Source organism: Carcharodon carcharias, chromosome 10 (assembly GCF_017639515.1).
Source record: "Carcharodon carcharias isolate sCarCar2 chromosome 10, sCarCar2.pri, whole genome shotgun sequence".
Taxonomy (NCBI): domain Eukaryota; kingdom Metazoa; phylum Chordata; class Chondrichthyes; order Lamniformes; family Lamnidae; genus Carcharodon; species Carcharodon carcharias.
The window spans coordinates 117,777,466-117,805,235 of record NC_054476.1 but is presented as its reverse complement, the minus strand read 5'-3'; the positions used below and the strand labels follow the sequence as shown (position 1 = coordinate 117,805,235).

The following is a 27,770-nucleotide window of genomic DNA, read 5'->3' as shown; positions in this document are numbered from 1 at the left end:
AGGAACACTGACTATCCCTCACCCCACCAGCCCCAAGCTATGTTAAATTCAGCAGGAACACCGGCGTCCCCAGCCTTGCTGGGTTTCCCTTGAACCGGCCGCTCCCCTGCACCTTCCTCACTTCCCTGTAAATGTCACACACCCCATGATTCACAGGCTTCCCTTTTACTCAAAGTTTTACTTTTAAAACCCAAGCCCTGCTGTTACCTAACCAATAGTCCCTGATTTACCTCAGGAAATACCTTGCTGGTATCTGCTCCTCTGTAAATCTCAGGCTGAAGTTTACATGGCCAAAGCGGGACATCCATAGTCCCACCACAGTTAAATTTTTGTGGTGATATTAGGTCACGAGCTCAACGTCATCTCACTGGTCTGCCATAATACAGTAGACAGGTAGGTTCCAAAATTGACACCCCATCCGCCATTTTGAAATCAGTAATTGAGAACTGATTTAGGTAGTTAACAGTCCAATTGGTTGCAATAAAACGTTGCCCACGTTATAATGAGGTGGGTGCATGGGAAACATAGCCGGTGCAACTCATGTTTCTTTTCAAGGGCTGGTGAAAAGGCAGATATAAAGACTGCAACTGGGACTATACTTGACCTTCTCCTCAATGACTGTCAGGATGCAAGGTTGGGGACACCACCTCCAGACCTTTTCCTTTCTCAGACATTGTGCGCCCTCTTCTCCTGCAATTAAAGAGGGAGGTTGTAATGATGATTCTGTGTTCCAATCATCCCTTCAAATGTGTGGCCATTGTGCACTTTGTCAGCAATATACTATTCTCAATGTTCCTTGCCAACTAACAGGTGTGCTAGTTCCCAACCCCCTTCATAACTCCTGTTGCCATGCAGAGTGCCATGTCTGCTTCATGCCTCCTCACACACTTGGGCAACATGCAAGACAATTCCATAATGGACCCAAATTACACCCTTCCATATATGTCCATCTCCAGAATGTGACACACTCACCCTTGCAGATCTCAAAAGGTCATTTGAGCCTTTTGGAGCACTGCAGCCAGGTTTGCTGGATGACTGGAAGGCTGCTGACCTCCACTACGACTTCCATCCAGACTGCTCTTGTCTGGTTGGGAGGCCTCTTCTTCTCATCAGCAGGCATGAGGACTCCCTGCCTATCACCTACAGCCTGGAGGAGAACTTGCAGGGCATCATTGTCAAATCTTGGGGTTGTGCTTGGTCTGGGACCCTCCACAGCTCCTGCTCCATTCTCTCAGCCATCTGTGGAGAGACAAAGAGAGTTAACAACCTGATGTTCAGTATTACCATAATCATCATGGGAAAGGGTCAGCTACATTTCAATGTTATTTCTTCCCCTGACAAAGGTCCTGAATGCTTCCAAGCTAGAAAACTCATGCACATATATAAAGAAGCGCTTGCCTACTGCAATAGTTCAGATTCTTCACCACAAAGTTCTGATGTACCCAAACAATGTTTCCTGGCGCAGCTGCCCTGAATTCTGTGCCAGTAATCCCTACAAACGGGTGGCCATGACCTCCTTCTGGGTCACGGCCTGCTCCCTCTGTTTCTGGATGTCCAGCAAACAGTAGCTAATTCTATGCACTGCCCACCATTTCCTGATGCTGTTGGTCAGTCCACCACTGGACGGCTGTTAATTGGCTGCTACGTGTTATACACTGTTTTTCAGAGGCGGGGGAGGGAACCAGCAATCCACTGACTTCCGGCTTGGGTTGCTGCTGGCTGCCGAGGTACATGAAATTTAACCCCTCTTCTCCTCTCTATCTCTCGTTCCATGTTTAAGATGCTCCTTAAAATCTACCACTTTGGCCAAACTTTCAGCCATCTGCCCTAATCCATGTGGCTTGGTGTTAAATTTTCTTTGATTATGCTCCTATAAAGCACATTGGGATGTCTTACAATTTTAAAGGTGCTTTATAAATGGAAGGTGTTGTTATTATTGAAATGGGTGCAGGCTCCAAATATAGAGCCTCACCTGTTGTGATTACAGATTGGGAATCTATGGAGTATCACTGAAAGAACAGCCCACAGTGACTAGATTACTGCCAAGGTAACATCAGGCTTTTTCAATAGTTGGCCTTTCACCAGTGTGCCAAGATTATTATGGACATAAATTTCATGATAATGAAGGAAGCCCTCAACATCCTTTCACCTGCAAAAGCAAGGTGTGTGTCCTGATGGGTGGGCACAGGATATCTTGTGCAACTTAACCCTGCTTGGAAACCCTCCAAAGCACTTCAGAATTTGTCTGATACATCTCATAGGGAATTCCCATTAGGAAATTCATTGGTGCCGGTAATGGTGCTGGGAAAAACAAGGTCAATTATTTACAATTGGCATCACAGGCTCATGACAATCCATGTCGAGGTTCTGTTGAATAGAAAGTACACTGGCATGCAAGGTAGGTGGGGTTAGGCAAAGCTTCTGATCATCCATTTTACACCACGGCAACAATCAGCTAGAACTTCAAAACCCAGGCTTGTCTCTCCAGGATTTCCCTACAGATTTGATTATGAAGCAAAAATTGTGTCACATCCAATTGATCTGATCCAGTTTCTAATTATAAAATGTCAGATTGCTGGGCCAAATTGTTTGACATACACTTTACTTAAAGACCTGAAAGTGAAACTGGAAAGTAGCTTAACAGAATAACAGTGGAACAACTCGCAAGAGAGGATGAAGGATCAGGGCACCGGCTGATGGATGATTTTAATGTTTTCTAACTTTACACAGCTTTCCCTTCACTGAAGGCACAATGTCCCACTTTGCATTGCATTATGCTTAGGTCACAGGGAGGGAGGATCCTTGCCCATGAGAGTAAAATGTTGTGCTCGATGTTGGAAAAGGGTCAGGAAAGAACTTCGATCATAATAATCTACACAGTTATTCCTATTAGTAATACTAGAGAACAAAAGCTGAACAGATTGGTATGACATTCCTCTGGGCACTTTATAAGCAAAGCAAGAACACTTTCAAAATATAGGAGTTTGTGCCTGTTACAATAGCAAGTAGAGGAAGAATCAATATTTGTCTGAATGTCATAAATAACATCTCTGGCCTATTTAGGGTTTAATCTGGGCCTCCTCTGGGTGTGTCAGATGAATTTACAAAACTCAGGAACACAGAATTCGTTGGAATTACTGTCGCTTTATGCGTTGAAAACCTTATTAATCAAACTCTGTTTGAAGAAAGGATTTATGGAGACAATTTAAACAAGAGTAAAGAAGTGATTGATCTTTAGTAGGTTTTTTATTGACATAGCTTATATATATAGACGACTGAATTGATAAACTAAAGTAACGTGGTGCTGTAATAAAGTGGTGAGTATTACTTAAAATGGGATGGTCTCTCCCAGTAAAACTTAGCAGCAGACCTCACTGACACTCAGCTGACAGACTGAATGGAATTTGTTCTCTGCTTGTTGGCTGCTGGTCAAGTGTTCTTCTGTCTGGTAAACATGGAGCTCTCGGCTTTCCCTGCATTCCCGTTCACTGTGCTGGCCGTGTTCTTCACTGTGTTTGTCCTGGCCTTTGACTTCATGAAGACATGGAAGAAGTGTCAGAACTACCCTCCCGGGCCCAGGGGTTTGCCTTTTATTGGGAACATTCTTCAGGTAGACTTGAGCAATCCTCACCTGTCGTTTGCAAAGGTAAAGCACAAATTGTGAGATAAGAGAGTGGATGGGGCTGGTTGAAGGTGAGGGATCCAGGTCTGTGGATCACATTTAACCCTCTCAGTTCTTTTTCCTCCCTTGTATTTGGGTTACCTCTTTCACCCGTCTCTCTCTATTTCTGTTCTATGTCTAACTTTTTTCCCATCTGTTCCTCTTCCACTCCAATTTTTCTTTTATCATTTCTCTTTTTATTTTTGCTTTCTTTAAGACCTTGCTTTCCTTAGTGGAGTCAAGTGTAACTTCTGTGTTCAATGTTGTCTTATTCCGGATTCTGACCGAATGGACAGCTGAATAATGAGAGAGAGTGGCCCCATTCCAGAGATCACATTTCCCCCTCTTGATCAATCTCTCTTCCCCTCTAATTGTTTATTTTCTGAGTTGCTTCTCTTCTGCTGCCTTCCATCTCCATCCTGTTTGTCTCTCTTTCGCCTCAGTTTTTCCTACTGTATCTGACTGACCATTCTTCTCTCCATACTCTTTCTTTAATATGATCAAGTATAACATTTATGTTTAATGTACACTTGTTCTGGTTTTAAATTGAATTACAGTCACAGTATTGAAAATGAACATAGGTTCTTAAAACTATAACTAATGTAGTTTTGTAAAAGTATATGTTTTGAGTGCAAGTTGTTTAAACTTGGCTTTTGTCTCCTTCAGTATAGTGATCTAATCGAGACACTTTAAGTTGTATAAGGATCTGGCAGAGTAGATATAAAGGAATCAGCTCCTCTGGTGGGGGAATCCAGAACACGGGAGCATAATCTTAAAATTAGAACCAGACCATTCAGGAGTGAAATCAAAAAGCACTTTTTCAAAAGGGTAGTAGAAATCAAAGTAGAAATCTGGAACTCTTTCCCATAAAAGGCTGTGGACGCTGGAATACTGAAAGTTTTAAGACTCTGATCAATAAATCACAAAGGCTGAAACCATCAGTGAACAGTGGGGCAAAAACAAAAATAGCTGGAAAAGCCCAGCAGGTCTGACAGCATTTGTGGAGAGGAATAGAGTTAACGTTTCGAGTCCATATGACTCATCATCAGAACAGTTCTGATGAAGAGTCATACAGACTCGAAATGTTAACTCTGTCTTCCTCTCCACAGATGCTGTCAGACCTGCTGAGTTTTTCCAGCTATTTTTGTTTTTGTTTCAGATTTCCAGCATCCACAGTATTTTGCTTTTATCTTAGTGAACATTGGGGGCTGGGAGGGAATGATAAAGGAATAGCAGTGTCTTTTTGGACTTGGCAGAAATGGCTGCCCTTGGCTGAGGAGCCCAAGGACCAAGATCTCAGGCCTGGCCTTTAAAATATATCTGTTTCAGGTGTCACGTGTGGGCAATTTCTTTCATTGTGGTGCAGATGATGGAAAAGTTGGAGGAGTCCACAGTTATCTCCACAAAAGGCCTGAAGAGCATCTACTTCAAAGTTTTCATGACTTAATCATGCTTTCATACAGACCAATGGAGGCCATGCCCAGCATCGACATTACAATACAGTCACATACTGACACCCATACAGTCACCTTCAAAACCAGCACAAGGGGGAGCTTCTGGTCCATGCCTATCAGGCATTAGATGCATATCACATAGGATCAGATATAGGTCCTTTAAGATATCAGCTTCATGAAGATGATGCTACCTGAATCCTCAAGGTTTCTGTTGGTACAGCCTCAGCAACAAGAGGGTGTTAGAGATATTACAAATTAGATGGATGGCTGTTTGAGAGCAATTAAGGCAATATTCCCTGTAGAAAAACACTACTTCAGCTCATCTGCTGCTGAAACCCTTATTCATGTCTTTGTTATCTCTAGACTTGACTATTCCAACACACCCCAACCAGCCTCCCACATTCTACCTTGTGTAAGCTTGACACCTCCCAAAATTCTGTTGCCCATATCATTACTCACACCAAGTCCTGTTCACCTATCACCCCTGTGTTTATGGATAAGCAATACCTCAATTTTAAAACTTTCATCCTTAGTTTTAGATCCCCCCATGGCCTCACCCCTCCCTATCTCTGAACATCCTCCAGCCCTACAAGCCTCCAGGATTTCTGAGCTCCTCTAATTCTGTTCCATTAAGCATTCTGAATTTAATCACTTCAGTCTTGGTGACCATGCCTTCAGCTGCCTAGGCCCTAAACTTTGGAATCCCTTCTCTAAACCTCTCCACCTCTAAACTTCTCCTTCCTCCACAAGACCTACATCTTTGATTGGGTTTTTGGTCAACTGCCCTAATATCTCCTTATGTGGCTCAGTGTCATATTTTGTTTTATTCTGCTTCTGTGAAACACCTTGGGACATTTTATTATGTTTAAGATGCTGTATGATTACAAGTTGTTTTTAGCGGTGTTGGTGTGTAAAGTAGCAGGTGGATTGCGTAAAATATGCTGCTGGGTGGTAGGAGTGTGTCTAGGTGAGATAGACCCAGAAAGGGACCAGTATGCACAGGAACACTGGCAGAGTTTATTCCATTATTGATCCAGGCTGGTTCGTCAATCAGTACTGTGGAGGACTGTGGACCAAGCGGTCTGGATCAGGTTACTGAATCTGCCACAAAATGGCTGACTTGTGTTCAAAGCTCCATCACCAGATATATCATCTTGGACTGCCTCCTTGAGAATCTAATTAACTCCTGTGACTTGGAACCGCCATAAAACTGCAAGTTTATTTTTATAAAGCTATGACACGGTTACCAAAGCAACCTCCGCTTTAAAACTGCTGTATGAGCTATCCTAGAATGTAAGAAATAGAGGCAAGAATAGGCCATTTGGCCCTTTGAGCCTGCTCCACCTTTCAATATTTTGGCACAGACCTTCATCGTTTGGGTACAAAACAAGCATGTTCCCATAAGAAGGATCGATAGGGTATCCCAGATGGAATTCCCTGGATGACAAAGAAAATAGAGGATAAAATAAAACAGAAAAAGCATGTTTTTAACAAGTGTTAGGACCAGGAACAAAGTTGACGACCAACAAAAGTGCATAAAGTCCAGAGGATAAGGATATAAGGGCAGAGAGAACACAAAAATGAAAGACTTGCATTTATATAGCATCTTTCATGACTGCAAGATATCCTAAAGTGTTTTGCAGCACTTTGAAACGTAGTCACTGTTGTAATGTAGGAAATGTGGCAGCCAATATGCTGATGAACAGATAACCTATTTCTGTGATGTTGATTGAGGAATAAATATTGGCCAGGGCAATGGGGAGAACTTCCTTGCTCTTGTTCAAAGTAGTGTTGTAAAATCATTGTCATCCTCCTGAGAGGGCAGATAGGGCTCTTTAATCCACAAGAATGCACCCCTCCGCCAGTGCAGCACTCCCTCAGATTTACGCTGGACTGTCAGTCTAAATTTTTGTGCTCAAGTTCCAGAGTAGGTTTTGAACCCACAACCTTCGAACAGCCATAAAACTACGAAAGTTTATATTCAAAGTTATGACATAGTTACTAAAGCAGCTTTCACTTTAAACTTTGATGGGAACAAAAGAGCATAAGAAATTTAGCAGAAGAAGGTCACTTGGTCCTTTGAGCCCATTCTGCCGTTCACTATTTTAGCACAGGTCTTCAAGGTAAGAGTGCTACTGACTGTCACCACACTCCTGTACTGCAGTGAGACCTGCACTGGGCATAAGAGTGCTGGACAAATTCCATCAGAAATGCGCTCGCTGCATCCTCAGGATTCAATGGGAAGACCATCAAACTAATGTTAGCATCTTTCTTGAAGCTCCACAAGCATTCAGGCAAAACTCCTGCAAAATCAACTTTGATGAACTAAACATGGCGTTCGGATGGTCGAAAACAGTCTTCCCTGCCAGGTCCTGTATTCTCAGCTTTCTAATGGGCAACACTCCAGGGGAGGACAAAGAAAAGGCTTCCACTTCGCTCTGAAAATCTCCTTGAAGTGTGGCAGCTTTGACATTAATGACTAGGAGAAGCTTGCTACCAATTGTTCAAAATGGCGACAATTTGCCCATCAAGCTGCATCACGTTTTGCTTGCTGCTGATTAACAATTACCCTAGCCAATCAGCAAGCGATTTTTGGTAAAGTCGGCCAGTCAGGGGCTAGTGCAGGGCGCCATCTTTCTACTTCCTGCTCCATGGACCATGTTGTTGCCTCTCGCTCCACTGGCCAACCTTGCTGCCTTCTGCTCCGTGGTCCTTCCCGATTACCAAACCCCTTATTAATTCATGTTCGCCACCTTTCAGGCCACCCCTCACCCAAGCTCTCATTCACAGCAAAGGCTTGGCCACAAGGGTGGCAAGCACAAAGCAGCAAGGGGTTCAGCTATCAGGAGGAGGTCAGGAAGGACTGCAGAGTGGGATGGAGTGAGTACCGCAGAATGGGATGGAGGCAGCAAGGATGAGTCGCAGAGCAGTAGCAGCCCGTGAAGGACCACTGCTCAACACTTTAAGGGAGGAGTGCTGCTAGTGAGTTATGACTGATGCTAAATCATGGCAACTAAATAATGGCAATGGTTAATCCTATGATGGCTTTTTTCATGCTTCCTGATGAGAAAAATTCTTTTGTTTTATTTTCCTCTCCTGAGAAATTTTCCATGTTAATAGAGTTTATGTTTTGCCATTATGTTATTCTTTGGGTGTGCCTGATACACAAAATCAGAAAAACCAAAAGCTCTTGAAAAGATTGAAAACAGCACCATTAATAAAGTTGTGTCTGTGTAATGTATTCATACATGTGAGGTGAGGAGATAAATGTCACTGAGCCCTTTGTAACACATTGTTTGTGCATCAACTTACTATGGTTTATGGTCAGGTTTCCACTTTGAATAGTATTTAGATCTCTCTTCAGGTAGTAAGCGGCCTGTAAATTGCTGTCAAGGCCAGTTATGACCAGTTGATTTGCCGACTGGTTTCAACCTGTTTGGATTTGTGCATGGCTAAGGTATTGTGGCATTTATCAGATTCAGGATCAGATTCACCGTCAGTTGGATGGGGGCTGAACTGAGGAAAACAATCACAGCAAATGAAGAATCCAATCCCACCCTTGCCCATCACATACAATGACACATGGGCTGGAATGCCAATCTGAAGCCCCACACCAACTGGGACGGGGCTACAGGATAGACTGTGTCTGTTGGAATCATTCCAAAATGCAGTACCTCTGATCAATGTTGTTTCTGACCCATAGGTGATCATTGTCAAACCTACAATGGAGTCATGTTTTCCCCCCACTTAATTCTGTTTTTTCCAATTTTAAGCTGTGGAAGAAATATGGCAATGTGGTCAGTGTACAGCTTGGATGGACAAACACCGTGATACTGAACGGCTACGAAACCCTAAAAGAGGCACTGGTGATGAAATCAGAGGATTTTGCTGACCGGCCAGTCTTACCAGTATATGAAGATGTGTTTAAGCACACAGGAGAAGGTATCTATGTTCCAGGCTTCAGAGACAGTCTCAGGAACCAGGGGGAACAGGGTGGTTCTTGTTTCAACTGAATGTACATTCATTGGCTCTGTTTTTCTAATTGACTTTAGTTGTTTCTGTTGATAATCAACACAGCATCATCTTCCAGCCTTCAGCAATTCTGTCATGTCAGAGGGGAACTGATCTCAATGTGTTCAGGGGAACCGATGTCAGTGTGCTCTTGAGATTGATATAATCATGAAGGGGTTGTTCCCACTAACAGGAATATTCTGCAGACCACCTCATTGTGGAAAGGAAGTGGAGGAAAAATGTCAACAGAAATGTGAAATGAGTTAAGGGCATAGCATATTAATTATGGGAAATTTTAACTTAGGCCCAGATTTTCAATCCCAGGTTGGGAGTGCAGAGATAGGATATCATTCCATTCCGCCAACCCTGACTCAGGATAAAGAGGCCCACAAGGTTGGATTTGTTCCGGGAGTGGGGGAGGGGGGGTGGATGCTGAAGGGGTGGGGGGGAGTGGACAGGCTGGGGGGTGGGAGGAAAGCCTGCCTCTGTACTCCAACACTTTGTTAAGGTTTTAAAAAATGATTAAGATAAAAAAGGCCCTCCAGTCCTCACTCCTGACCCCCACCCCCCCCCCACAACAATCCCCATGCCCATCTATGCCAACCTGTGCAACCTCATGCCACCCACATGCCCATGGCCCCTCATAATCCCTATGGCAACCCATGCCATTCTACCCACCCCCATGGCTCCTCATACCTTCTATGCCACTCTATGTCCCTATACCCACCACCATGGCCCCTCATATCCCCATGCCATCCTTTGCTCCTCTACCCACCATGGCCCCTCATATCCTCTATGCCAACACATGACCCCACTCATCCCCATGACCTTTTAAAGCTCCTATGCCAACTTAGTGACAACTCATGCCAATCCATGCCTCCCACCTATCACCCTTTTCCCTTATCCCCACCAAGCCATCTCATCTCCACCATGGGCATGCTGTCATAAAGTAGTGTCTATTGATGATATCACTACTAAAAAATTACTCTTTTTAAAAAAAATCAATACAGTGAAATTCCTTCAAGTAATCTCTTATGAAAACAAACATTTCACTTAAATACTTGATCTCTTATGAAAACAAACTTCTCTACTCTATGACCACTTGGAGCTGTCAATAAAACTGCTCACTTAACAGGCACCCCACTGTGATAATCTTAGATTGTAAAATCAGTCATGCAGCATAATCCCTATAATGAAAATGCTCAGGCTTATGTCAACAGGCAGAGTGAAATAGCAGGCACTGATTTATTTTTTAAACTCCACACATTAACTTAAAAAAATTATGACTAGCAAAGTTAAATCCCTTGACGGCTTTGACAGTTCCAGTGAGTTTTGATAATTCTTTGACAGCTTTGACTGCGGGACAGTTTTGACAATTCCAATGAATTTATGCAGTTTTTATGCACAATCCTGTCTACTTTTAACAGTCCCAAAGGGTATCTTACCTACCGCAAAGTGTGCCTTACCTCTTCCAAAGGGTGTCTTACCTCTCCCAAAGGGTGTCTTAGGACCATATCCAAAGGGGTACCTTACCTCTCCAGAGGGGTACCCTGGCTATCCAAGCAAATCCACAAGACCTAATGTGCACACTTCTGGTTTCAAGCACCTACCTCACCAAAATCACATGATTGGAACCAACTGCTGATTTATATGGGCAGCTGCCTCCATGAGTCATGGATGTGCGGTTTATAACCTGCTCCCATCACCCCCCTCGCTAAAATGGTGGAGTCTGTGTTCAGGGGCAGGACTTCTGGATTCTACTGACATTTTTACACAGTTAGAGAACTTTTCAGTCTATGTGAAAATTCAGGCCTCAATGTTGGTGGCAGGAAATCTAATGGGATGCCTTACTCAAAGGTGGAATTAAAAAAATCTAAAACCTGAAAATATAATAAAGAATGGTCAGTACAAATTCCAAAATTGAAAATCATGCTTAACTAACCTTACTGAGTTTTTGAAGAGGTAGAAAGAGTAGATAAAAGCAAGTAGGAGATATAGGCCCTGAACTTCCATGGAGTGATAATCAGAGTCAGATTGCCACTCCGATCCTAGCTACTTACCTAAAATCCACCACTCCTTTCCCACTTAATCTTCCGATTCAGGCCGGATGAGAAGAGTGTAGTGCAGTGGGTTCCCAAGGCCTTGTGTCAAGGGCAGGAGAAACTAGAGCATCAGCTGCCAAAAAACAAGTAAGTTTAAAGGTCCAGCTACTTTGAGAAGCCAGGAAAAGGGTACGTTTGTAAGATAAGTGAATAGGATTGAGAAGTGGGCGGGGATGGGGGGGGTCTTTTGGTCAGGGGAAGGGGTCAGTTGGTCAGGGGGTGTCGGTTAGTCGGGTGGTCAGTGGGTGGATCGAGTGTTTGGAGTGGGCCAGGTGTTCAGGGGGTCAGATGGTTGGGGGGGGTGGGAGTCAGGTGGCCAGTGGGTGTTGGGGAAAGGGTGGTCACTGGGGGGGGGGGTGGTAGGGGTCAGGTGGTCAGTGGGGATGGTTGGGTATTTGGGGGAATCATGTGGTCGGGTGGGGTTTGGATATTCGGGTGAGTTGGGTGGTCAGTGGAAGGCGTTGGTCAGTGGGGGAGCTGTCGGATGATTGGGCAGAGGTGTTGGGTGGTCAGTGGAGGTGTTCTGGGTAGGGTCGGGTGGTTGGGACGGGTGGGATTGGATGGTTGGGGGTGGGGGTTGGGTGGTCAGTGGGAGGTGGTGTGGGTTAGGTGGTCAGTGGGGAGAGTCGGGTGTTTGGACTGGGGTTCAGGTGTTCGAGGGGGTTGGTGGTCAGTGTGGGGTGGTGAGAGTGGTCAATGTGTAGAGTTGGATGTTTGGGGGGAGGTAGGGTTGTCAGGGGGTTTGGGTGTTTGGAGGGGTTGGGTGGTCAGAGCAGGGAAGGTGGGTCAGTGGGATATGGTCTATGGGGGGGGGGGTCAGGTGATCCCATGGAGGGGTCAGAGGTAGTCAGAGGTGGTGGTGGGGATGGGAGAATAGTCGGGGGTGTCACTGGGGGGCTGGGGAAGTCCCATTGGGAGACTGGAGGGTAGTTGGGGAAGGTCAGTGGGAGGGTGGGGCGAGTCCCGTATGGGGTCTGGGGCGGTGGGGATCAGTGCAATAGTTACTCAGGAGTTAGAAGTGGTTTTAATTTTTCTAAACTTTCCTGGATAATACAGGTAAGAGTGGTAAGACAATTGGAACCAATTGTGATTTATATCATACTTTTGGATGGTTCTGATAGCAGGGCAATCGCCCTTTGGATGTCTGAACTTCCTGGGCAATCCTGACCTGGGGACATCCGGTTGATGTGGTGGGGAGGGGTCCCCAGCACATCTTTGGGGCACCCCCCAGTTACACTGCCCTGGAGCTCACAAGTTACAGCCCATAATATATGTAGATTTCCAAAATGTCTTCTTCGCTAAGCTACCACATAAGTAGATTCACGAGTAATGTCTGAACATGTAGAATCAAGGGGACAAGAGGCAAATTGGATAGCAAGCCGGCTGTAAACCACAAAACAGAGAGGAGTGGTTAAAGGTCATTAGCCAGATTGGCACATGGTGGGAAGTGGCTTTCCACAAGGATCGGTGCTGAGATCTCTGTTGTTCACCATTTATTAATGATTTGGATTTGGGATCGGGAGTACAATTTCAAAATTTACAGATGCCACTCAGTTATGGGGTCTAGTTAATAGAGAGAAAGAATGCGACAACATACAGGACTATGCGACTAATTTAATTGAATTAAGAGTCAGATAGATTGCAAGGTTGAAATTATCAAAAGAGTTAAGCGTAAAGCAGACTTTTGAAATGGAGATGGACAAGCAAGGATCCTCGAGAGTTCCACAGATGAGATGTAAATGAAATTGTATTTTTAGATAAGTGAAGGGGTTGTTTGACTTTCAAAGGGATGATAGGATGTTTACAACTAACAAGTTAAGTAGGGCAAAGTTATTATGTGTATTTTTCCCAAAAGGAAAGAGGCCATATTGACAATGAAAGATTTTTATATTATGGGAAAAGTAGATTTCCAAAGACATGTAGAACAATGGGATTTTACACATTAAAGGGAAAGAAACATATATAAAGAAGGATGGGAGATTATGTGGGGGTGGCTGTGTAACATCCTGAAAGTTGCACCATGTAAAGCAGCCTTGGGGAAAAGCCTCTAGCTGCTTTTGCAGAGGTCAGCTATGTCCAGGAACTAAAGTTGTATTAAAAAGCCCTTGGAATTCCACTTTCGAGTGGGTGCATGTGGTAACCTTGCTGGATTGATGATTTGAATTTCAAATCTATTTTGGACTGTTGCCTTAAGGGAGGTGTATTGTTGAGAGTCAGGTTAATTAGGAATTTGGGGATTGTTATAATATCAAGTAACTGTGATCGTCTGTCTGTGTTTGAATTCTTTTCTTTTGTTAATAAATATTTGAAGTTAATTTTTAAAATCATTAAAGGTCTTAGTGAATTCACTACTTCTGAATTCAGTACACAAATCTTCTCATAATAAATACAAACTGCAAAACCATTGTGATAGTGTGGCCATGTTTCCCTTGTGGATTAGGCCCGCCTGGCACATATCACCTGTCACGTCATAATAAAATGTTAACTTGTATAGAACCATGGTTAGACCATGTACAGTGAACAGCTCATGGTCTCCAAATTATAAAAAGGCCATAGAGGCACTGGAGAAAGTGAAAGTAAAATTTACTAGAACAATACTAGAACTGAGAGGTTAGACCTATCAGGAAAAATTGAACAGAATCTGAATTTTTTCTTTGGAAAAGAGAAGACTGAAGCATGAACTGATAGAGGTCTTTAAGATTCTGAAAGGATGGAATTAAGTGAGGTAGATACATGAGGGTGAAAGGAATAGAAGAATGTGTTAATCGGGTTAGATGAAAAATGCTACTAGAAGATTTGTGCAGAGCATAAATACCAGCATTGAACAGTTGGGCCAAATGGCTTATTTCTGTGCTGTAGGTACTTTGCAATAGAACTGGTCTCCATGTGTCCAGAGAAATGGTCTCAGTGCATCCTTTTCCTATGTTCCTAAACCACTGAAAATTCAATAGGCAGTCCTGATCAGAAATTGAAAGGAAATTGTGGGAATGCTCCAGGGATATATTCTTCACTCAAAAATTGGGTTCATTTTAATTTACAAGCAGAGCAATTTGGAAGCTGTATATCTGACTCCTGCAACATTTCAGTTAACTTAACCAGTTGCAAGCAATTTCAGACACATCTTAATAGTAAGATAGAAAATAACATAAGTAAATCCCTAATTCTGTTGTACCCCTGTAGGTATTGTCTTTGCAAGATATGGCCCCTGGTGGAGAGAGCAGAGGAAATTTTCACTTTCAACACTGAGAAACTTTGGGCTCGGGAAGAAATCTCTGGAAATGCGAATTGTAGAAGAGGCTGGATTTTTAATCAAAGAATTTGAAGATGAAAAAGGTGAGCAGATTCCAAGGTATTTGCTGTCTTCTCTTATTTTCAGACCAGTGTAGCTGATTTTACTCTTCAATGCACCCTATGTGCACCAGTTTCTCAACTGCTGACAAAAAGAAAACTGGGTGAAAGTTAGAGCTTTGGGACTCTCCTCCCTGCCACCCCATTTGCTCTTGATGGGCATTTCATTGAATATTCTCCAACTCTTTGAGATGAGATCATTTCAATGCAAACCTCTAACACTCTTCCCATTGTCAGAGGTGGTGGACCAGTCTCTTCAAATCAGACGGTCTGTAAAGGAGCTGCTGACAACCTGCTAGCACATCTGAAAAGTTTGTTCTTTTCATTTAAGATGCAGTTGGACTCCCTCACAGAGCTGGAGGCCTCTGGCAGCTGTTTCTGGTGGCAACCCAGAACCTAAAAATGGCAATTTGACCGAGTGTGGCATCAAGGACCCCTAGCAAAACTGAAATCAATGGGAATCAGGGGGAAAAACTCTCCACTGGTTAGAGTCATACCTAGCACAAGGGAAGATGGTTGTGGTTGTTGAAGGCCAGTCGTCACATCTTCAGGGCATCACTGCAGGAGTTCCTCAGGATAGTGTCCTCGGCCCAACCATCTTCAGCTGTTCCTTCCTTCCATCGTAAGGTCAGAAGTGGGGATGTTCGCTGATGATTGCACAATGTTCAGCATCATTCACGACTCCTCAGATACGGAAGCAGTCCATGTCCAAATGCAGCAAGACCTGGACAATATCCAGGCTTGGGCTGACAGGTGGCAAGTAACTTTTGCACCACACAAGTGCCAGGCAATGATAATCTCCAACAAGAGAGAATCCAACCATTGCCCCTTGATGTTCAATAGCATTACCTATTTCTGAATCTCCTGGGGGTTACTATTGACCAGAAACTGAACTGGACTAGCCATATAAATACTGTGGCTACAAGAGCAGGTCAGAGACTAGGAATCATGCAACAAGTAACCCACCTCCTGACTCCCCAAAGCCTGTCCAACATCTACAAGGCACAAGTCAGGAGTGTGATAGAATACTCCCACTTGCCTGGATGTGTGCAGCTCCCACAGCATTCAAGAAGCTTGACACCATCCAGGACAAAGCAGCTTGCTTGATTGGCACCACATCCACAAACAATCACTCCCTCCACCACCGATGCACAGTAGCAGCAGTGTGTAACAGCCAGAAGATGCACTGCAGGAATTCACCAAGGTTTCTTATACCTACCAAACCCACAACCACAACCATCTAGAAGGACAAGGGCAGCAGATAGATGGGAACACCACTGCCTGGAAGTTCCCCTCCAAGTCACTCACCATCCTGACTTGGAAATATATCGCCGTTCCTTCACTGTTGCTGGGTTAAAATCCTGGAACTCCCTTCCTAACAGCACTTTTGGTGAACTACACCACATGGACTGCAGCAGTTCAAGAAGGCAGCTCACCACCACCTTCTCAAGGGCAAATAGGGATGGGCAATAAATGCTGGCCCAGCCAGCGAAGCCCACATCCCATGAAATTACTATTTTTAAAAAATTTATGTGGCATTTCAAATCTTGTAAAATGTCCCAAAGTGCTTCTCAGGTGTGCAGTCAGAAAAAAAAACTGACACTCTGTTAGGACAGGCTCATTCAATATTGGTGAAGACTTTCAGCAAGAGCAACAACAGAATGTCTGGTCGCGGTAAACCGGAGGCAAAGGGTGTGCCAAGGCTAAGACTCGCTCCTGCAGAGACTGTTTCCAGTTCCCTATTGGCCGTATCCATTGGCTACTGCGCAAGGGTCACAATGCCGAGCATGTCGGTGTTGGAGCCCCCGTCTACCTGGCCGCCGTCCTCGAGTACCTGACGGCTGAGATCCTTGAGCTGGCCGGCAACACGGTCCAGGACAACAAAGAGACCCACATCATTCCCCGCCAGCTGCAGCTGACCACCCACAACGATGAGGAGCTCAACAAACTGCTGGGAGGGGTCACATAGCCCAGGGCAGGGTCCTGTCCAACACCCAGACTGTGCTGCTGCCCAAGAAAACCGGCCACCCCAACAAGGTTTACGTCTGAAGGGGCGAGATCGGATAAAGATCAAATGCTTGACCCAAGCTGGTTTAAAGGTGGAGACAGAAGTGTCGAGATGAGGAGGCATGTGAGGGAATTCCAGAGTTTAGGGACTTGGTGCCTGAAGGGGTGATGGGGTGAAGGAAATGCGGGGATGCACAAGAGGCCAGAGTTTGAGGAACACAGTTTTCAGAGGGTTCTGGTGCTGTGGGAGGTTACAGTGATGAGGAGGATTGGGGCCATGGAGCGTTAGGAACATGGGTAAGATTTTTAAAATTGAGATGTTGGTGGACTGGGAGCCAATATAGGTCAGGGAGCACAGGGCTAAAGGATTAATGGGACTTAGTGTGCATTAGGATATTAGGATACAGACAGCAGAGTTTTGAATAAGTGGAAGTTAACAGATGATGGAAAATGGGTGGCTGGCTAGGACAGTATGTAAATAGTGTTACAATCCCTGTAACTCTCTTTGATCAGTGACCTTCCTCCCTCCTGAGCTCTGCCTGGTAGCTCACAGAGGACCTGCAACCTTCTTCTCTCTGCTGACCACATCAGCTGCAGCCTTTCTTTCTATGAGGCCTCTCTCTCTCTCTCTTTCTGCCCCAAAACTCTGAGGAAGAACGTCTGTTCACAGTCAGCCTTTGTTTTCAGATTTGAACATTTTGCATCTTGCTCCCAGCAAGTTTCAGTCTGGGCCACCAAGATCTACAATAACCACACTACAGGCTTATTGTAAGGCAGAATGTGTAACAGACATGAACAACTCTCCCCACTACTCCATTTTACCTTGAATTCAAGAGACAGTCCAAAAGATAATCATTTTATATTACCTCACATTCGTAACAATAGTAGAGTTTGAATAGCTGGGAATCCTATCGCTTTGTTCACCGGTGTTCTATAATGATCAGAAACAAAGACCCTGGGTTCCCCATGAAGGGGGAGCAGTGACCCTGGATTTGAAGAAATCCAAATGGAGAGATTTAAATCTGAAATGAACACCCAGCCTTCAGTCAGCTGCTAACACCCTCATTAAAATCTGTTCACATAAGAGTTTCAAAATGTATACTATTACCAGGATCATCTTTTGGAAAAACTATTACAATTTATTATCTTTTATACAGGACTTCCTTTTGATCCGCATTTCATTGTAACCTGTGCGACTTCAAATATTATCTGTTCAATTATCTTTGGAGAACGTTTTGAATATAAAGATAAAAAATTTCTTGGATTTTTAAAGACAATTAAAGAAAGCTTTGAACTGGAAGGTGCATTTTGGGGTCAGGTAAGACAGATTCATTGGGTAATTAATAAGTAGAAGGTGTGGGTTTTGAAGGGTTCTACATGTCAGTGTCAATCTCAAATGATGCAAAGACAAGGTTGGGTTACATTCTTATTTGGTACAAGGGAAAGATTTGATAAAACATTGTCATGAACTGGAGCTAAGGTGATGAATGATCTGGCCTAGCTCTATAGAATTGCATGTGACCGTGTTTCCTATTTTCTCTCCTGACTTTATTTCCACAGTTTTTCACCTATTCTCCAACCCCACCATCTCCTCTCTCGGACTTCTCGCTGCTTCCACAGATCCTGATCGTCTTTCATTACCTCAACAAAGTGACCACTCTTCACATTTGACCATAAACAGTATAATATGGATTTTCTTGGGTGACAATTGCCTTCGCATATTGCTGGATCCACCACATTAAATCAGAATTTCAGCCCTGGGCATCATTGGTGGTTGAATTGGAGCTAAACACAATGTAGATGATGGTATATTTGAAGGCATTGGTGAGGATATAAGGAGAACAGTTGAAGCGATTGGATGCTTAGAAGGAAGTATCCTCAATGATACAGCTCCAGCTGTTCCATAATTGTACCTTTAGCCTGTTGTTTTGCTGCTCCTGGGGTTGTTCTCCTTCTCTGGAAGCACCACATTTATGTTTTACTGGGTGGCAAAGTTGAGGAGCCCGCAGCAGGCTTCATCTGTCTACACATCTGAAGCAATACTGTGACTTTCCAATGGTGTGTTTGATGATGAACTGATAGATGAATGCAGTTCATTGTACCTTTGCTCAGCAGATGAATGCTGTTGTCCTAAAGCTATTGTGATCTGAAGCTCCAGAGGGCAGCCTTGGCCTCCTAGGGAGCCAGCCTTGGCGTTCTTCTATTGTGTCAAGTAAAGTGGGATGTTAGTTTAAAACAAAGACATGTGACAGGGAAAAAGGAATTAACCAACATAATTCTGTCCTGATGGCCACTGTCAAGCTGCACATGGACAGGGTGATTGGCCATGTGACTCTTGAATGCAACATCATTTGTACAGCAGGGTATAGGGCCAAATGGGTGACCATTGTTACTGCTTGAGGCTATTTAAACAAACTGCAAGACCCTTTTTTGCTGCTGTTGTCAATTTTCTATGGGGAAAAGTAGTGAAGTTGCTCAGGCAGATACAGAAGATATTAATCATTTTCTTGGTATCTGTGGCCAGTGGATTGTTCAACTTTTCCAGTGCTCTCCTGGCTGGCTTCCTACCTTCCAGCTTTGTAAATTGGAGGTGATTCAATCCCTTGTTGTCCTTATCCTAATTCACACCATCCAGTTCACCCATCGCCCCTTTTCTATCTGACCAACACTGGGTCCCTGTCTGGGAAGGACTCCATTTAAAAATTCTCAACCTTGTTTTCTAATTGTTCCATGGACTTGCCTCTCCTTAGCTCTGTGACCAATCTCCAGGCCTCTGGCACTCTGAAATCTCAGTGCTCCTCTAATCCTGACCTCGTGAGCATCCTGGATTATAATTGCTCCACCATTCCCATAATTTCTGGAATTCCCTTCCCAAACCTCTCCACCTCTCTACTTCTTAAGGCGCTCCTTAAAACCTACCACTTTGTTTAAGCAATTGGTCACCGGTCCGAATATATGATTTGGTCACAAATTTTATGTTCTATTTGTTTCTACTTCTCCATTGAAAGTAAAAAAAAAATTATTCCCCTCATCACAGTAAAGACAGTAAAACCAAACCAAGAAAGGGTTCCAAAGGGAATGTGTTTGTAAAGAAAGGAGCACATTTGAGGATTAATGGAGATAGTGACTGACAGCGTTGATAATACTGATAATTATTTTTAAGATATCGGTTTAGATCCGGGGGAAATCATTCCTCTTGGTATTGCTTTCATTGTAAACATAATGGGATGAATTTCTGTGTACACCATTTTCAACAAAATTTATATCATTTCAAACCCTGTGTTTTTTTTTGCAGCTGTTGAATACGTTTCCCTTTCTTCGTCACTTCCTGGGTCCACACAATAAGATATTTGAAAATCAAGAGAAAACCATTCACTTTGTACAGAAAATAGTCACAGAGCATAAAAAATTATGGGACCCAAATGAGCCGAGGGACTTCATTGATGCTTTCTTAGCAGAGCAGGAGAAGGTATGTGATGGAAACTGCTGCATATTCCAGACAGTGTTGTGTGGATACGTTTTAAATTCACTTTCTGTAACATTATGTAATGGATGTTGCCTTCTGAGCAGAGAAGGGGAAAGAAGGGGAGCATATTAAAGGCAGGATTTTTAACATTTGATGTTCAGCCTCCCGTTCCCCGTTTCAAGGATATTTTCTGTCCTCCTCTGATAATCTTTTGACTGCCAACACTCATTATTCACTCCCCAGGGGGTCATTTAGCCTCTGCCTGTTGGTGCTTTTGAACGAGCCAATTAGAAGCTACATGCAATCAACTTTCAAAAAGAATCCGAATATATACAGGGCTGAATTTTCTCTTTGGCGTGTGGGAGGGGTGGGCCCCATAGACTAGGGGGGGTGAGCCCCATAGACTAGGGGGGGTGAGCCCCATAGACTAACGCGTGGGGGGGTCATAGACTAACGCGTGGGGGGGCGGTGGAGGGGGGGGGTGGGCTAACACGTAAAATGACACGCGGTGACCTCACCAAGCATCATTCAGATCTTCCGTGCGGCGGGCATGTGCTGGAGGTGGCTATGCACTCAAAGGCCTGTTAAGGCCATTAGGAGAGTAATTTAAATAATTAACAGGGCTGCCCATCCAACCTTAAGGTGGGGGGGGCAGGCGAAGAGCCCAAGCATCCTTCGCGTTTTTCGTGAAAATCATCCACGGTGGGGATGAGGTTTCATGAAGGTTTTATTAAATTAATAAATATTTATCACGCATTTCATAAACATGTCCCAGCTCATGTGACACTCTCACAAGAGGGGTCAAGTCTAAATAATTTAAATCTGTCTTTATTCTAAACTTTCAATTTGAACTTAATCTCCCTGAGGCAGCTCTGTGCCCAGTGAGATTTCTGGGCTTTTTTGCGCACATGCTCAGGCCCTGACTCTCCCTTCTCCCACTGCCTGCACAGATAGCACTGAGCACTACCGGGCATGAATCACACTGGGCGGGCCTTAATTGGCCCACCCACATAAAATGGCAGCACGCAGCCGATTGCTGGCACCGATCTGCTCCGCGCCTGTCCTCACCCGCTCCCGATCGGCCCGCCCGACAGGCAGAAAATTCTGCCCATAGAAATTACAAGCCAATGGGGCAAGAGTGAGTCAGTGGGACTCATGGATAGTTCCTTCAAAGAACCAGCACAGACACAATGGAACAAATGGCCTCTTTGAGAGTTATAAGATTCTACAGGCAGATTCTTGTGCCCTCCACCGTGATGGGTTTGATGGCGGGGGTGCATTTATTTATTTGGGCAGGCGGAGACACTGTCATCTTCCTACTTCCATCCCAAGTCCAGACTGGAAAGGCCGTCCATTCCAGCCTTGCTGCCAAATGAGGCCCTTAAGCATGCAATTAATGGCGAGGGTGTGTGAAGCATGACATGCAAACTTATTTGGGGTTCCTTGCAGGCTCCCAGAGTGGGGTGGGGCACTCACTCAGTGCCTGATCAAGGGATCTGGCATTGGGAAGGAGTCACACTGACAGCCACCTCCCTACCCTTGCTGCCAACACCCTCCTCTCCCCCACGTTCCCCACCCAGCAACCCCCCCACCTCCTCCCCTGCTATCACTTTCCTGTGGCCTGGGTTCAAGTGACAATCCTAGGCCTCATATGGGTGCTATAGTGGCAGCAGTCACTGCCTCTCCGGTGGTACTGCCATTCAATAGAGCTACCAGCCTCTGATTAGCTGGCAGCTTCAGTGGGCGGGACCTCCTACCGCCGGGCTCCTTGATCCCAGGCAAGTGTCCAGTTAAATGCCTGAGTTGTGCTCAATACAGCAGTCCTTCCTTAAAAGAGGCAATGCAAGGCTCCCACTGTTCTCCAGGGTGCAGGCAAGACCCCATTGCCTCCATTAAATCTAGCCCAGGGGTTCTGTTACCAGCCTGTGGTGACACCCTTGACAGTTCCTTCTCTCTCTTCCTGTGGGGATGTGTTTGTTCTCCATTCAGAAAGCAGGAACACATCATTTGGGGTATTTCAGTACAATCACTTTTCCAGTCACCCAGGTGTGCAGTTGGGACCTCAAAGTCCAGTAGCCTCTTATCATCCATATTTGTGCTTAGGTTCAACACTTTCATAACTGTTACTTTTTTTTTGCTGCCAATTTTATGCTCCTTTCTGTCCAACTCTCAGGCAAGCAGAATGTCATCCTTGTGCATGATCACATGGCCCACCTCCTCAAAACCTTTGATCTTGCCTTTGGCTCACATTCCTAGACACTGTCCTCGATTTCTCAATGTCCAGTGAATTTTGCTTCTGCAAAGCATTCAGGGCTGTATGAAAGGCATTGTATAAATACCCAGTTCTGTCGACTTTGTTTAAGTGACCATTTCTTGCAATGTGGCCTAGGTTTTGGGTGTTTGCCATGTTGTTTAATAATTGAAATGTATCACAGCCAATGCTGTTCCTGTGCTCACTTATTGGACATATCTATTCAGGGCATTAAACAGGAATAAGTTTTACATTACTGAGGACAATTTTTGCCCTGTTGAATTTTAGAACTTCATGTGCAACTCAATCTCACACTAGGCAGTGGGTATTAACACACAGAGGCATCAAAAGACCTCACCTGACCTTTTAAACCAGCACATGTTGCATAATGTTGGGGAAAGTGCCTGGGAGGGTGGTGGAGGCAGGTTGCCTCACATCCTTTAAAAAGTACCTGAATGAGCACTTGGCACATCATAACATTCAAGGCTATGGGCCAAGTGCTGGTAAATGAGATTAGATAGTTAGGTCAGGTGTTTCTCATGTGTCGGTGCAGACTTGATGGGCCAAAGGGCCTCTTCCGCACTGTATGATTCTGTGAAAAAATACAAAGAAACTGGAGCTGCAGCATCGCACGTGATATTTGGGAGGCCTTCATTCCCTCTGTAAGACAGTCTCAAACCCACACCCCAATGTAAAAGAAAATATCATTTCATTATAAAAGCTGCAATGGGAAGTACCCATTTGATTTAAGTTGACAGAAAGAATCAAAAGCTCTATATATTTAAGAATCATATTTTGAGAGAGTAGATAGGGAAAAACTGTTTCCACTAGAAGCATTCACTGATTTATATTAATTGTCAAAAAGCCAGCGTGAAGATGAGGGAAAATTGTATTATGCAGCAAGTTGTTAACGATGTGGAATACATTATCTGAAAAGATGGTCAAAGCAGATCCAACAGTTAGTTTCAAAATTTAATTGGATTGAAAAGGAAAAAAAAAAAATCAGGGAAAAAAAACAAGGGAGTTGGGCTATTTGAATCTCTTCCAGATCCAGAGTGCCAGCACTGACATGGACAGGGGGCGGAATCGTCCAGTGCCGTTGGCGGCGGGTGGCATGGCGGGCACGAGTGAGCAATATGGCAAGAAGGCCAGAAGTTGGATTTATACCATAGTGAAACCTGTTTGTGATCGTTCACTCCACCTGTCAGGAAACTAATTGTAATACATTAGCATCTTTTTATAAGCTCTGCTCTTGGGATCATTGCCCCACACTGGATCATCTGGATATCACGCCAATGTGTTTCACAGCTGTACAATAAGCGACCAGTGTTTTATAAGGATTTAGCATATTATAGAATTATATAGCACAGAGGAACACCATGGGTGAAATTGTCCCAGGTTTGCACTAAGTGCAGTAGGGAGCGTGAAAAATATATTTACCTGCTAGACGCAATAACTGGACTTCGCTCAGGACTTTGAGGTCTACTCGCCTACCTTGCTTTGGACAGCACTTGTGGTCTTCAGCACCATGCTTCACAGGCAGCATCACATCACTTTTAGGGGGGCTCATGGGCAATTCTCTATCTACCAGACCAGCTGTAACGAGGGGGAGGGGTGGCTTTTCAACAGCTGCAGGGCTAGGGCTTGCTTGGGGTAGGGGGAGAAATGGCCTCAGGCAAGGGAAGAGGCTGCAGGGTGAGGGCTGTACTGGAGAAGGGGGGGTATCCCAGGGTGTGTGCGGGGACACAAATTGATCTGTGCAAGTGGCCTCACTGAGGACTGAGGAGACAGTCTCCAGAGAAGATGAGGCCAGATGGAGATGTGACGGTGTGTGTGAGAGTGAGTGGTGATGTCCCTTGAGCTGGCAGTGAGTGAGATGTCAGTGAATGTGTGATGGCCTTATGAGCGTGTGAGTTTAGAGTGATCAGGTGCCTTACTCTGGTGGCACAGTTGAGGTCATTCATCGTCTGCACTGGATGGCTGACCTCTTGGAGGCAGCATTGGCACTGACCACCACTGGCACCGCCACCCAAGCCGGAGTGGTGAGACTGATGGGTCTCCTGCGGCCAGGGTGGGGGTAGAGGGCATCATGGTGGGCCTCCACAGTGTCCAGGAGGCATCCCAGGGATACGTCACTGAATTGGGGGCTGCACTCTTCTTGGCTTTTGAGGCCTTGTCTTACACTGGATCAGTCCTGGGCTGCAAGCATTGAGAACTGTGGTCATGGCTGCAGTGGCGAGGTAATGACGTGGTGGGAAAATTGGAGATCGCCCGGCAGCCAGATGGTGTGTTTCCTGTGGCTGCATAATTAATGAGGCGGGAAGGGGATGGTGCATGAGAAAGCCCATTATTGTGGTCAGTGAGTAAAGCGATTTTTCATGCCCGCTACTGCACTTAGTGCAAATCTGGGACAATTCCAGCCATGGTGTTCCTCTGCACTATATAATTCTATAATATGCTAAATCCTTATAAAACACTGGTTAGGCTATCGTATTGAGTTCAGTTCTGGGCATCGCACTTTAGGAAGAATGTCAAGACATTAGAAAAGTGCAGAAGAAATTTATCAACATGGTACCAGGGCCGAGGGACCTCAGTTTTGTGGAGAGATTGGAAAAGCTGGGTTGATCTCCTTGGAGCAGAGAAAGATAAAATGAGACTAGATAGTGGTGTTCTAAAGCACGAGAAGTTTTGATAAAGTAACTCAGTTTCCTGTTGCAGAAGGTTCAGTAACCAGTTTACAAATATTAAGAGATCGGCATCAGTGGCGATATGAGCCTTTTTAAACACAGCTAATTGTAGTGATGTGAATGGATTGCCTGAAAGGTGGGGGGAAACAGATTTAATAGTAACTTTTAACAGGAAATTGGGCAAATTGTTGAAGGGAAAAACATTACAGAGCAATGGGAAAACAGCTGGGCAATGGAACTAGTTGGATTGTTCTATCAATGAAAATGGCATAGGTTGATGAATCAACCTATTTCTGTGCTGTCTCATTCCATGATTCTATATATTATCGCTGATTTATTTTCTAACTGCATTTTAGATGAAGAATGGCCCCAAGACGAGTTTTCTAGAGAACAATTTGTTAGGAACAGCTTATGACCTCTTTGCGGCTGGTACAGAGACCACCTCCACCACCCTGCGATGGGCCCTGCTCTTCATGGTGCTGCATCCAGATCTGCAGTGTAAGTGTAAATCAGACTCAAAAAGCTGACAGGGCTATGGAGGCCATTCTGGACTGTGGGATGGGGAGGAGGGATCTGCCAGTGTGAACTGAGATGGAGGAGTGGGGAAGGAGAGCACCAGTGACAAAGAAGGAGGGAAGAGAAAAACGTTAGGAAGTGCATTTGGAAGTAGTGGAATAATTGTTCATTTTCTGCCATCACACTGATTGGAATGAACCTATGATCAGTAAGAGGGGTTTGGAATCCTTCATTTGCTATCCACTAAGACAGATTATCTGGTATTTATCTCATGGATGTTTGTGCAAGCTTGCTGTGCACAAACTGCTGGATTTCCTGCATTACAACAGTGATTACATTTCAAAAAGTACTTTTTTGGTGGGGTACCTCTTGGGAACATCTTCAGGTTGTGAAAGGTATTAAATAAATGCAAATTCTTTCTTTCAATGAATTCTCAAAATTTGTTCTTTTGCTTCTGCAGCTAAAGTCCATGAAGAGATTGACAGAGTAGTTGGGAAGGAGAGAAAGGTGGCGTTGGAAGACCGTGAGGAATTGCCGTACACCAATGCTGTTATCCATGAAACCCAACGCTTAGGGAATATTGTTCCGATTTCACTTCCTCATCAAACATACAGAGATACAGAGGTCATGGGATACACAATCCCTAAGGTACAGTCTGGAATTAATCTTGGATATGTAGCTCCCTACTCCACTCCGAAGACCTGTCCCTCTCTGAACGCACAACTCCTCCCCAATTATAATTGTTAATTATGAACATTGACTGTTATATAGATGTCTTAATAATATGAAAGATGAAGATTATGAGGTAGCATGACTGCTCCATATTGCTTAAAGAGCTGAGTTCGTCTGAAACCAATTCTGTTACTGGGGTAGGTAGCCAGCTCCTGGCACAAGAAGCCCTCAATTGCTTTCAATTATCCTAGTAGAACTCCCATGGCATTGCTCATGGTCTGCAGGGAAAAGGTAGATGTGAAGATTAAAAGAGGCCTTCTCGTGTATCGTTGGGAATCTGTAAACACTCTGGGTCTGAACTGGAAACAGATACCTGAGTGTTCAGGAAACTAAAGTGCTAGCAGTGATTTTGATCGCATGGGGTGTGGTTTGAATGCCATCTGTCCATGACGGGAGAGATAAGCATTTGGGACAAGGGACTATGGTCCTCAACCCAGAAGGATTAATAACCCACTCTCTAAATACAAGTATTGGGCTTCACCTTATTGTTCTGATGGCCGATTACAAATATATTCTTGGCTAATATGTCTCATTATTTAAATACCTTATAGGGAACAATGATCATTCCAAACCTTTCCTCCGCCATGTTTGATGAGAACATTTGGTCAACTCCACATCAGTTTAATCCGGGTCACTTCCTTGACTCGGAGGGGAGGTTTGTGAAATCTGAAGCCTTCATCCCATTCTCTGCAGGTAATGTAAAATTCAAGGAATTATTAGAAGTACTAAAATATACAGCTGTGGATTAATAATGGATGTCCAGCCATGCCTCTCTGTAGCGTTTGGGGTCTTAGTCTCTCCCTTGTCCTCAAAGAGGATAAATTAAAATCTAAATTACTGTCAGGTCCTAAAGCCCCTAGAGTCAATCCAGTTTCTAAAGAGTTAACTTTATATTGATTGAAATAGAATGAAGTAACATAACATTTTCTTAAGGTTGAAAAACATTTAAAGTGACCCTGTGAGAGATTAGATGCTGTGGGATGCTGCCAGAGTGACATTGAGTATTTAAGACTATGAGGGAAACAGTTGCTGTTCAATCAGTGTTGACTCCGCAGTGACCTTCCGGCCTCTCTCCTGTTGACTCTAACTCCTGTTGCTCCTACCCCGGCAGGTCGCCGTGTCTGCCTGGGGGAACAGCTGGCAAAGACCGAACTCTTCCTGTTCTTAACGTCCATGTTCCAGCATTTCACATTCCATCTCCCAGAAAATGAACCAAGACCAAGCTACACAGAAGCCAAATATGGAATTACCCTTAGTCCGCTCCCTTATCGACTGTGTGTTAAACACAGATAAGGTGTATGGAGGATGTTCAGGAGTGGTGAGGAGAGATGCACCTTCTTCAATTTGAAACTGATTCACTCACTAATTGTTGCTCTGTCCTCTTATGTATGAAATTCTAACAGATGTACCTTGTTATGGAGTGTACCTTTTACTGGAACATGTCTAGTGCTGAATTGGAACATGGCCCCCTTTGTTTCTGGGATCTAAATTCTGATCCAGCAAAGACCACCTGCCTGGGAGACATGATTAGAATC

General features: G+C 44.4%; 1 protein-coding gene across 1 annotated transcript; it reads left to right on the top strand.

Annotated features, from left to right (window-relative positions):
* Nucleotides 1-3,454: 3,454 nt before the first annotated feature.
* On the top strand, nt 3,455-27,528 carry LOC121282863 (cytochrome P450 2D26-like). The gene is made up of 9 exons (XM_041196677.1): nt 3,455-3,646; nt 8,889-9,057; nt 14,409-14,561; nt 17,741-17,901; nt 19,879-20,052; nt 25,344-25,485; nt 25,964-26,151; nt 26,787-26,928; nt 27,347-27,528. The coding sequence occupies exons 1-9, from the start codon at nt 3,455-3,457 to the stop codon at nt 27,526-27,528; spliced, it is 1,503 nt and encodes a 500-aa protein (XP_041052611.1).
* The last annotated feature ends 242 nt before the right edge of the window (nt 27,529-27,770 follow it).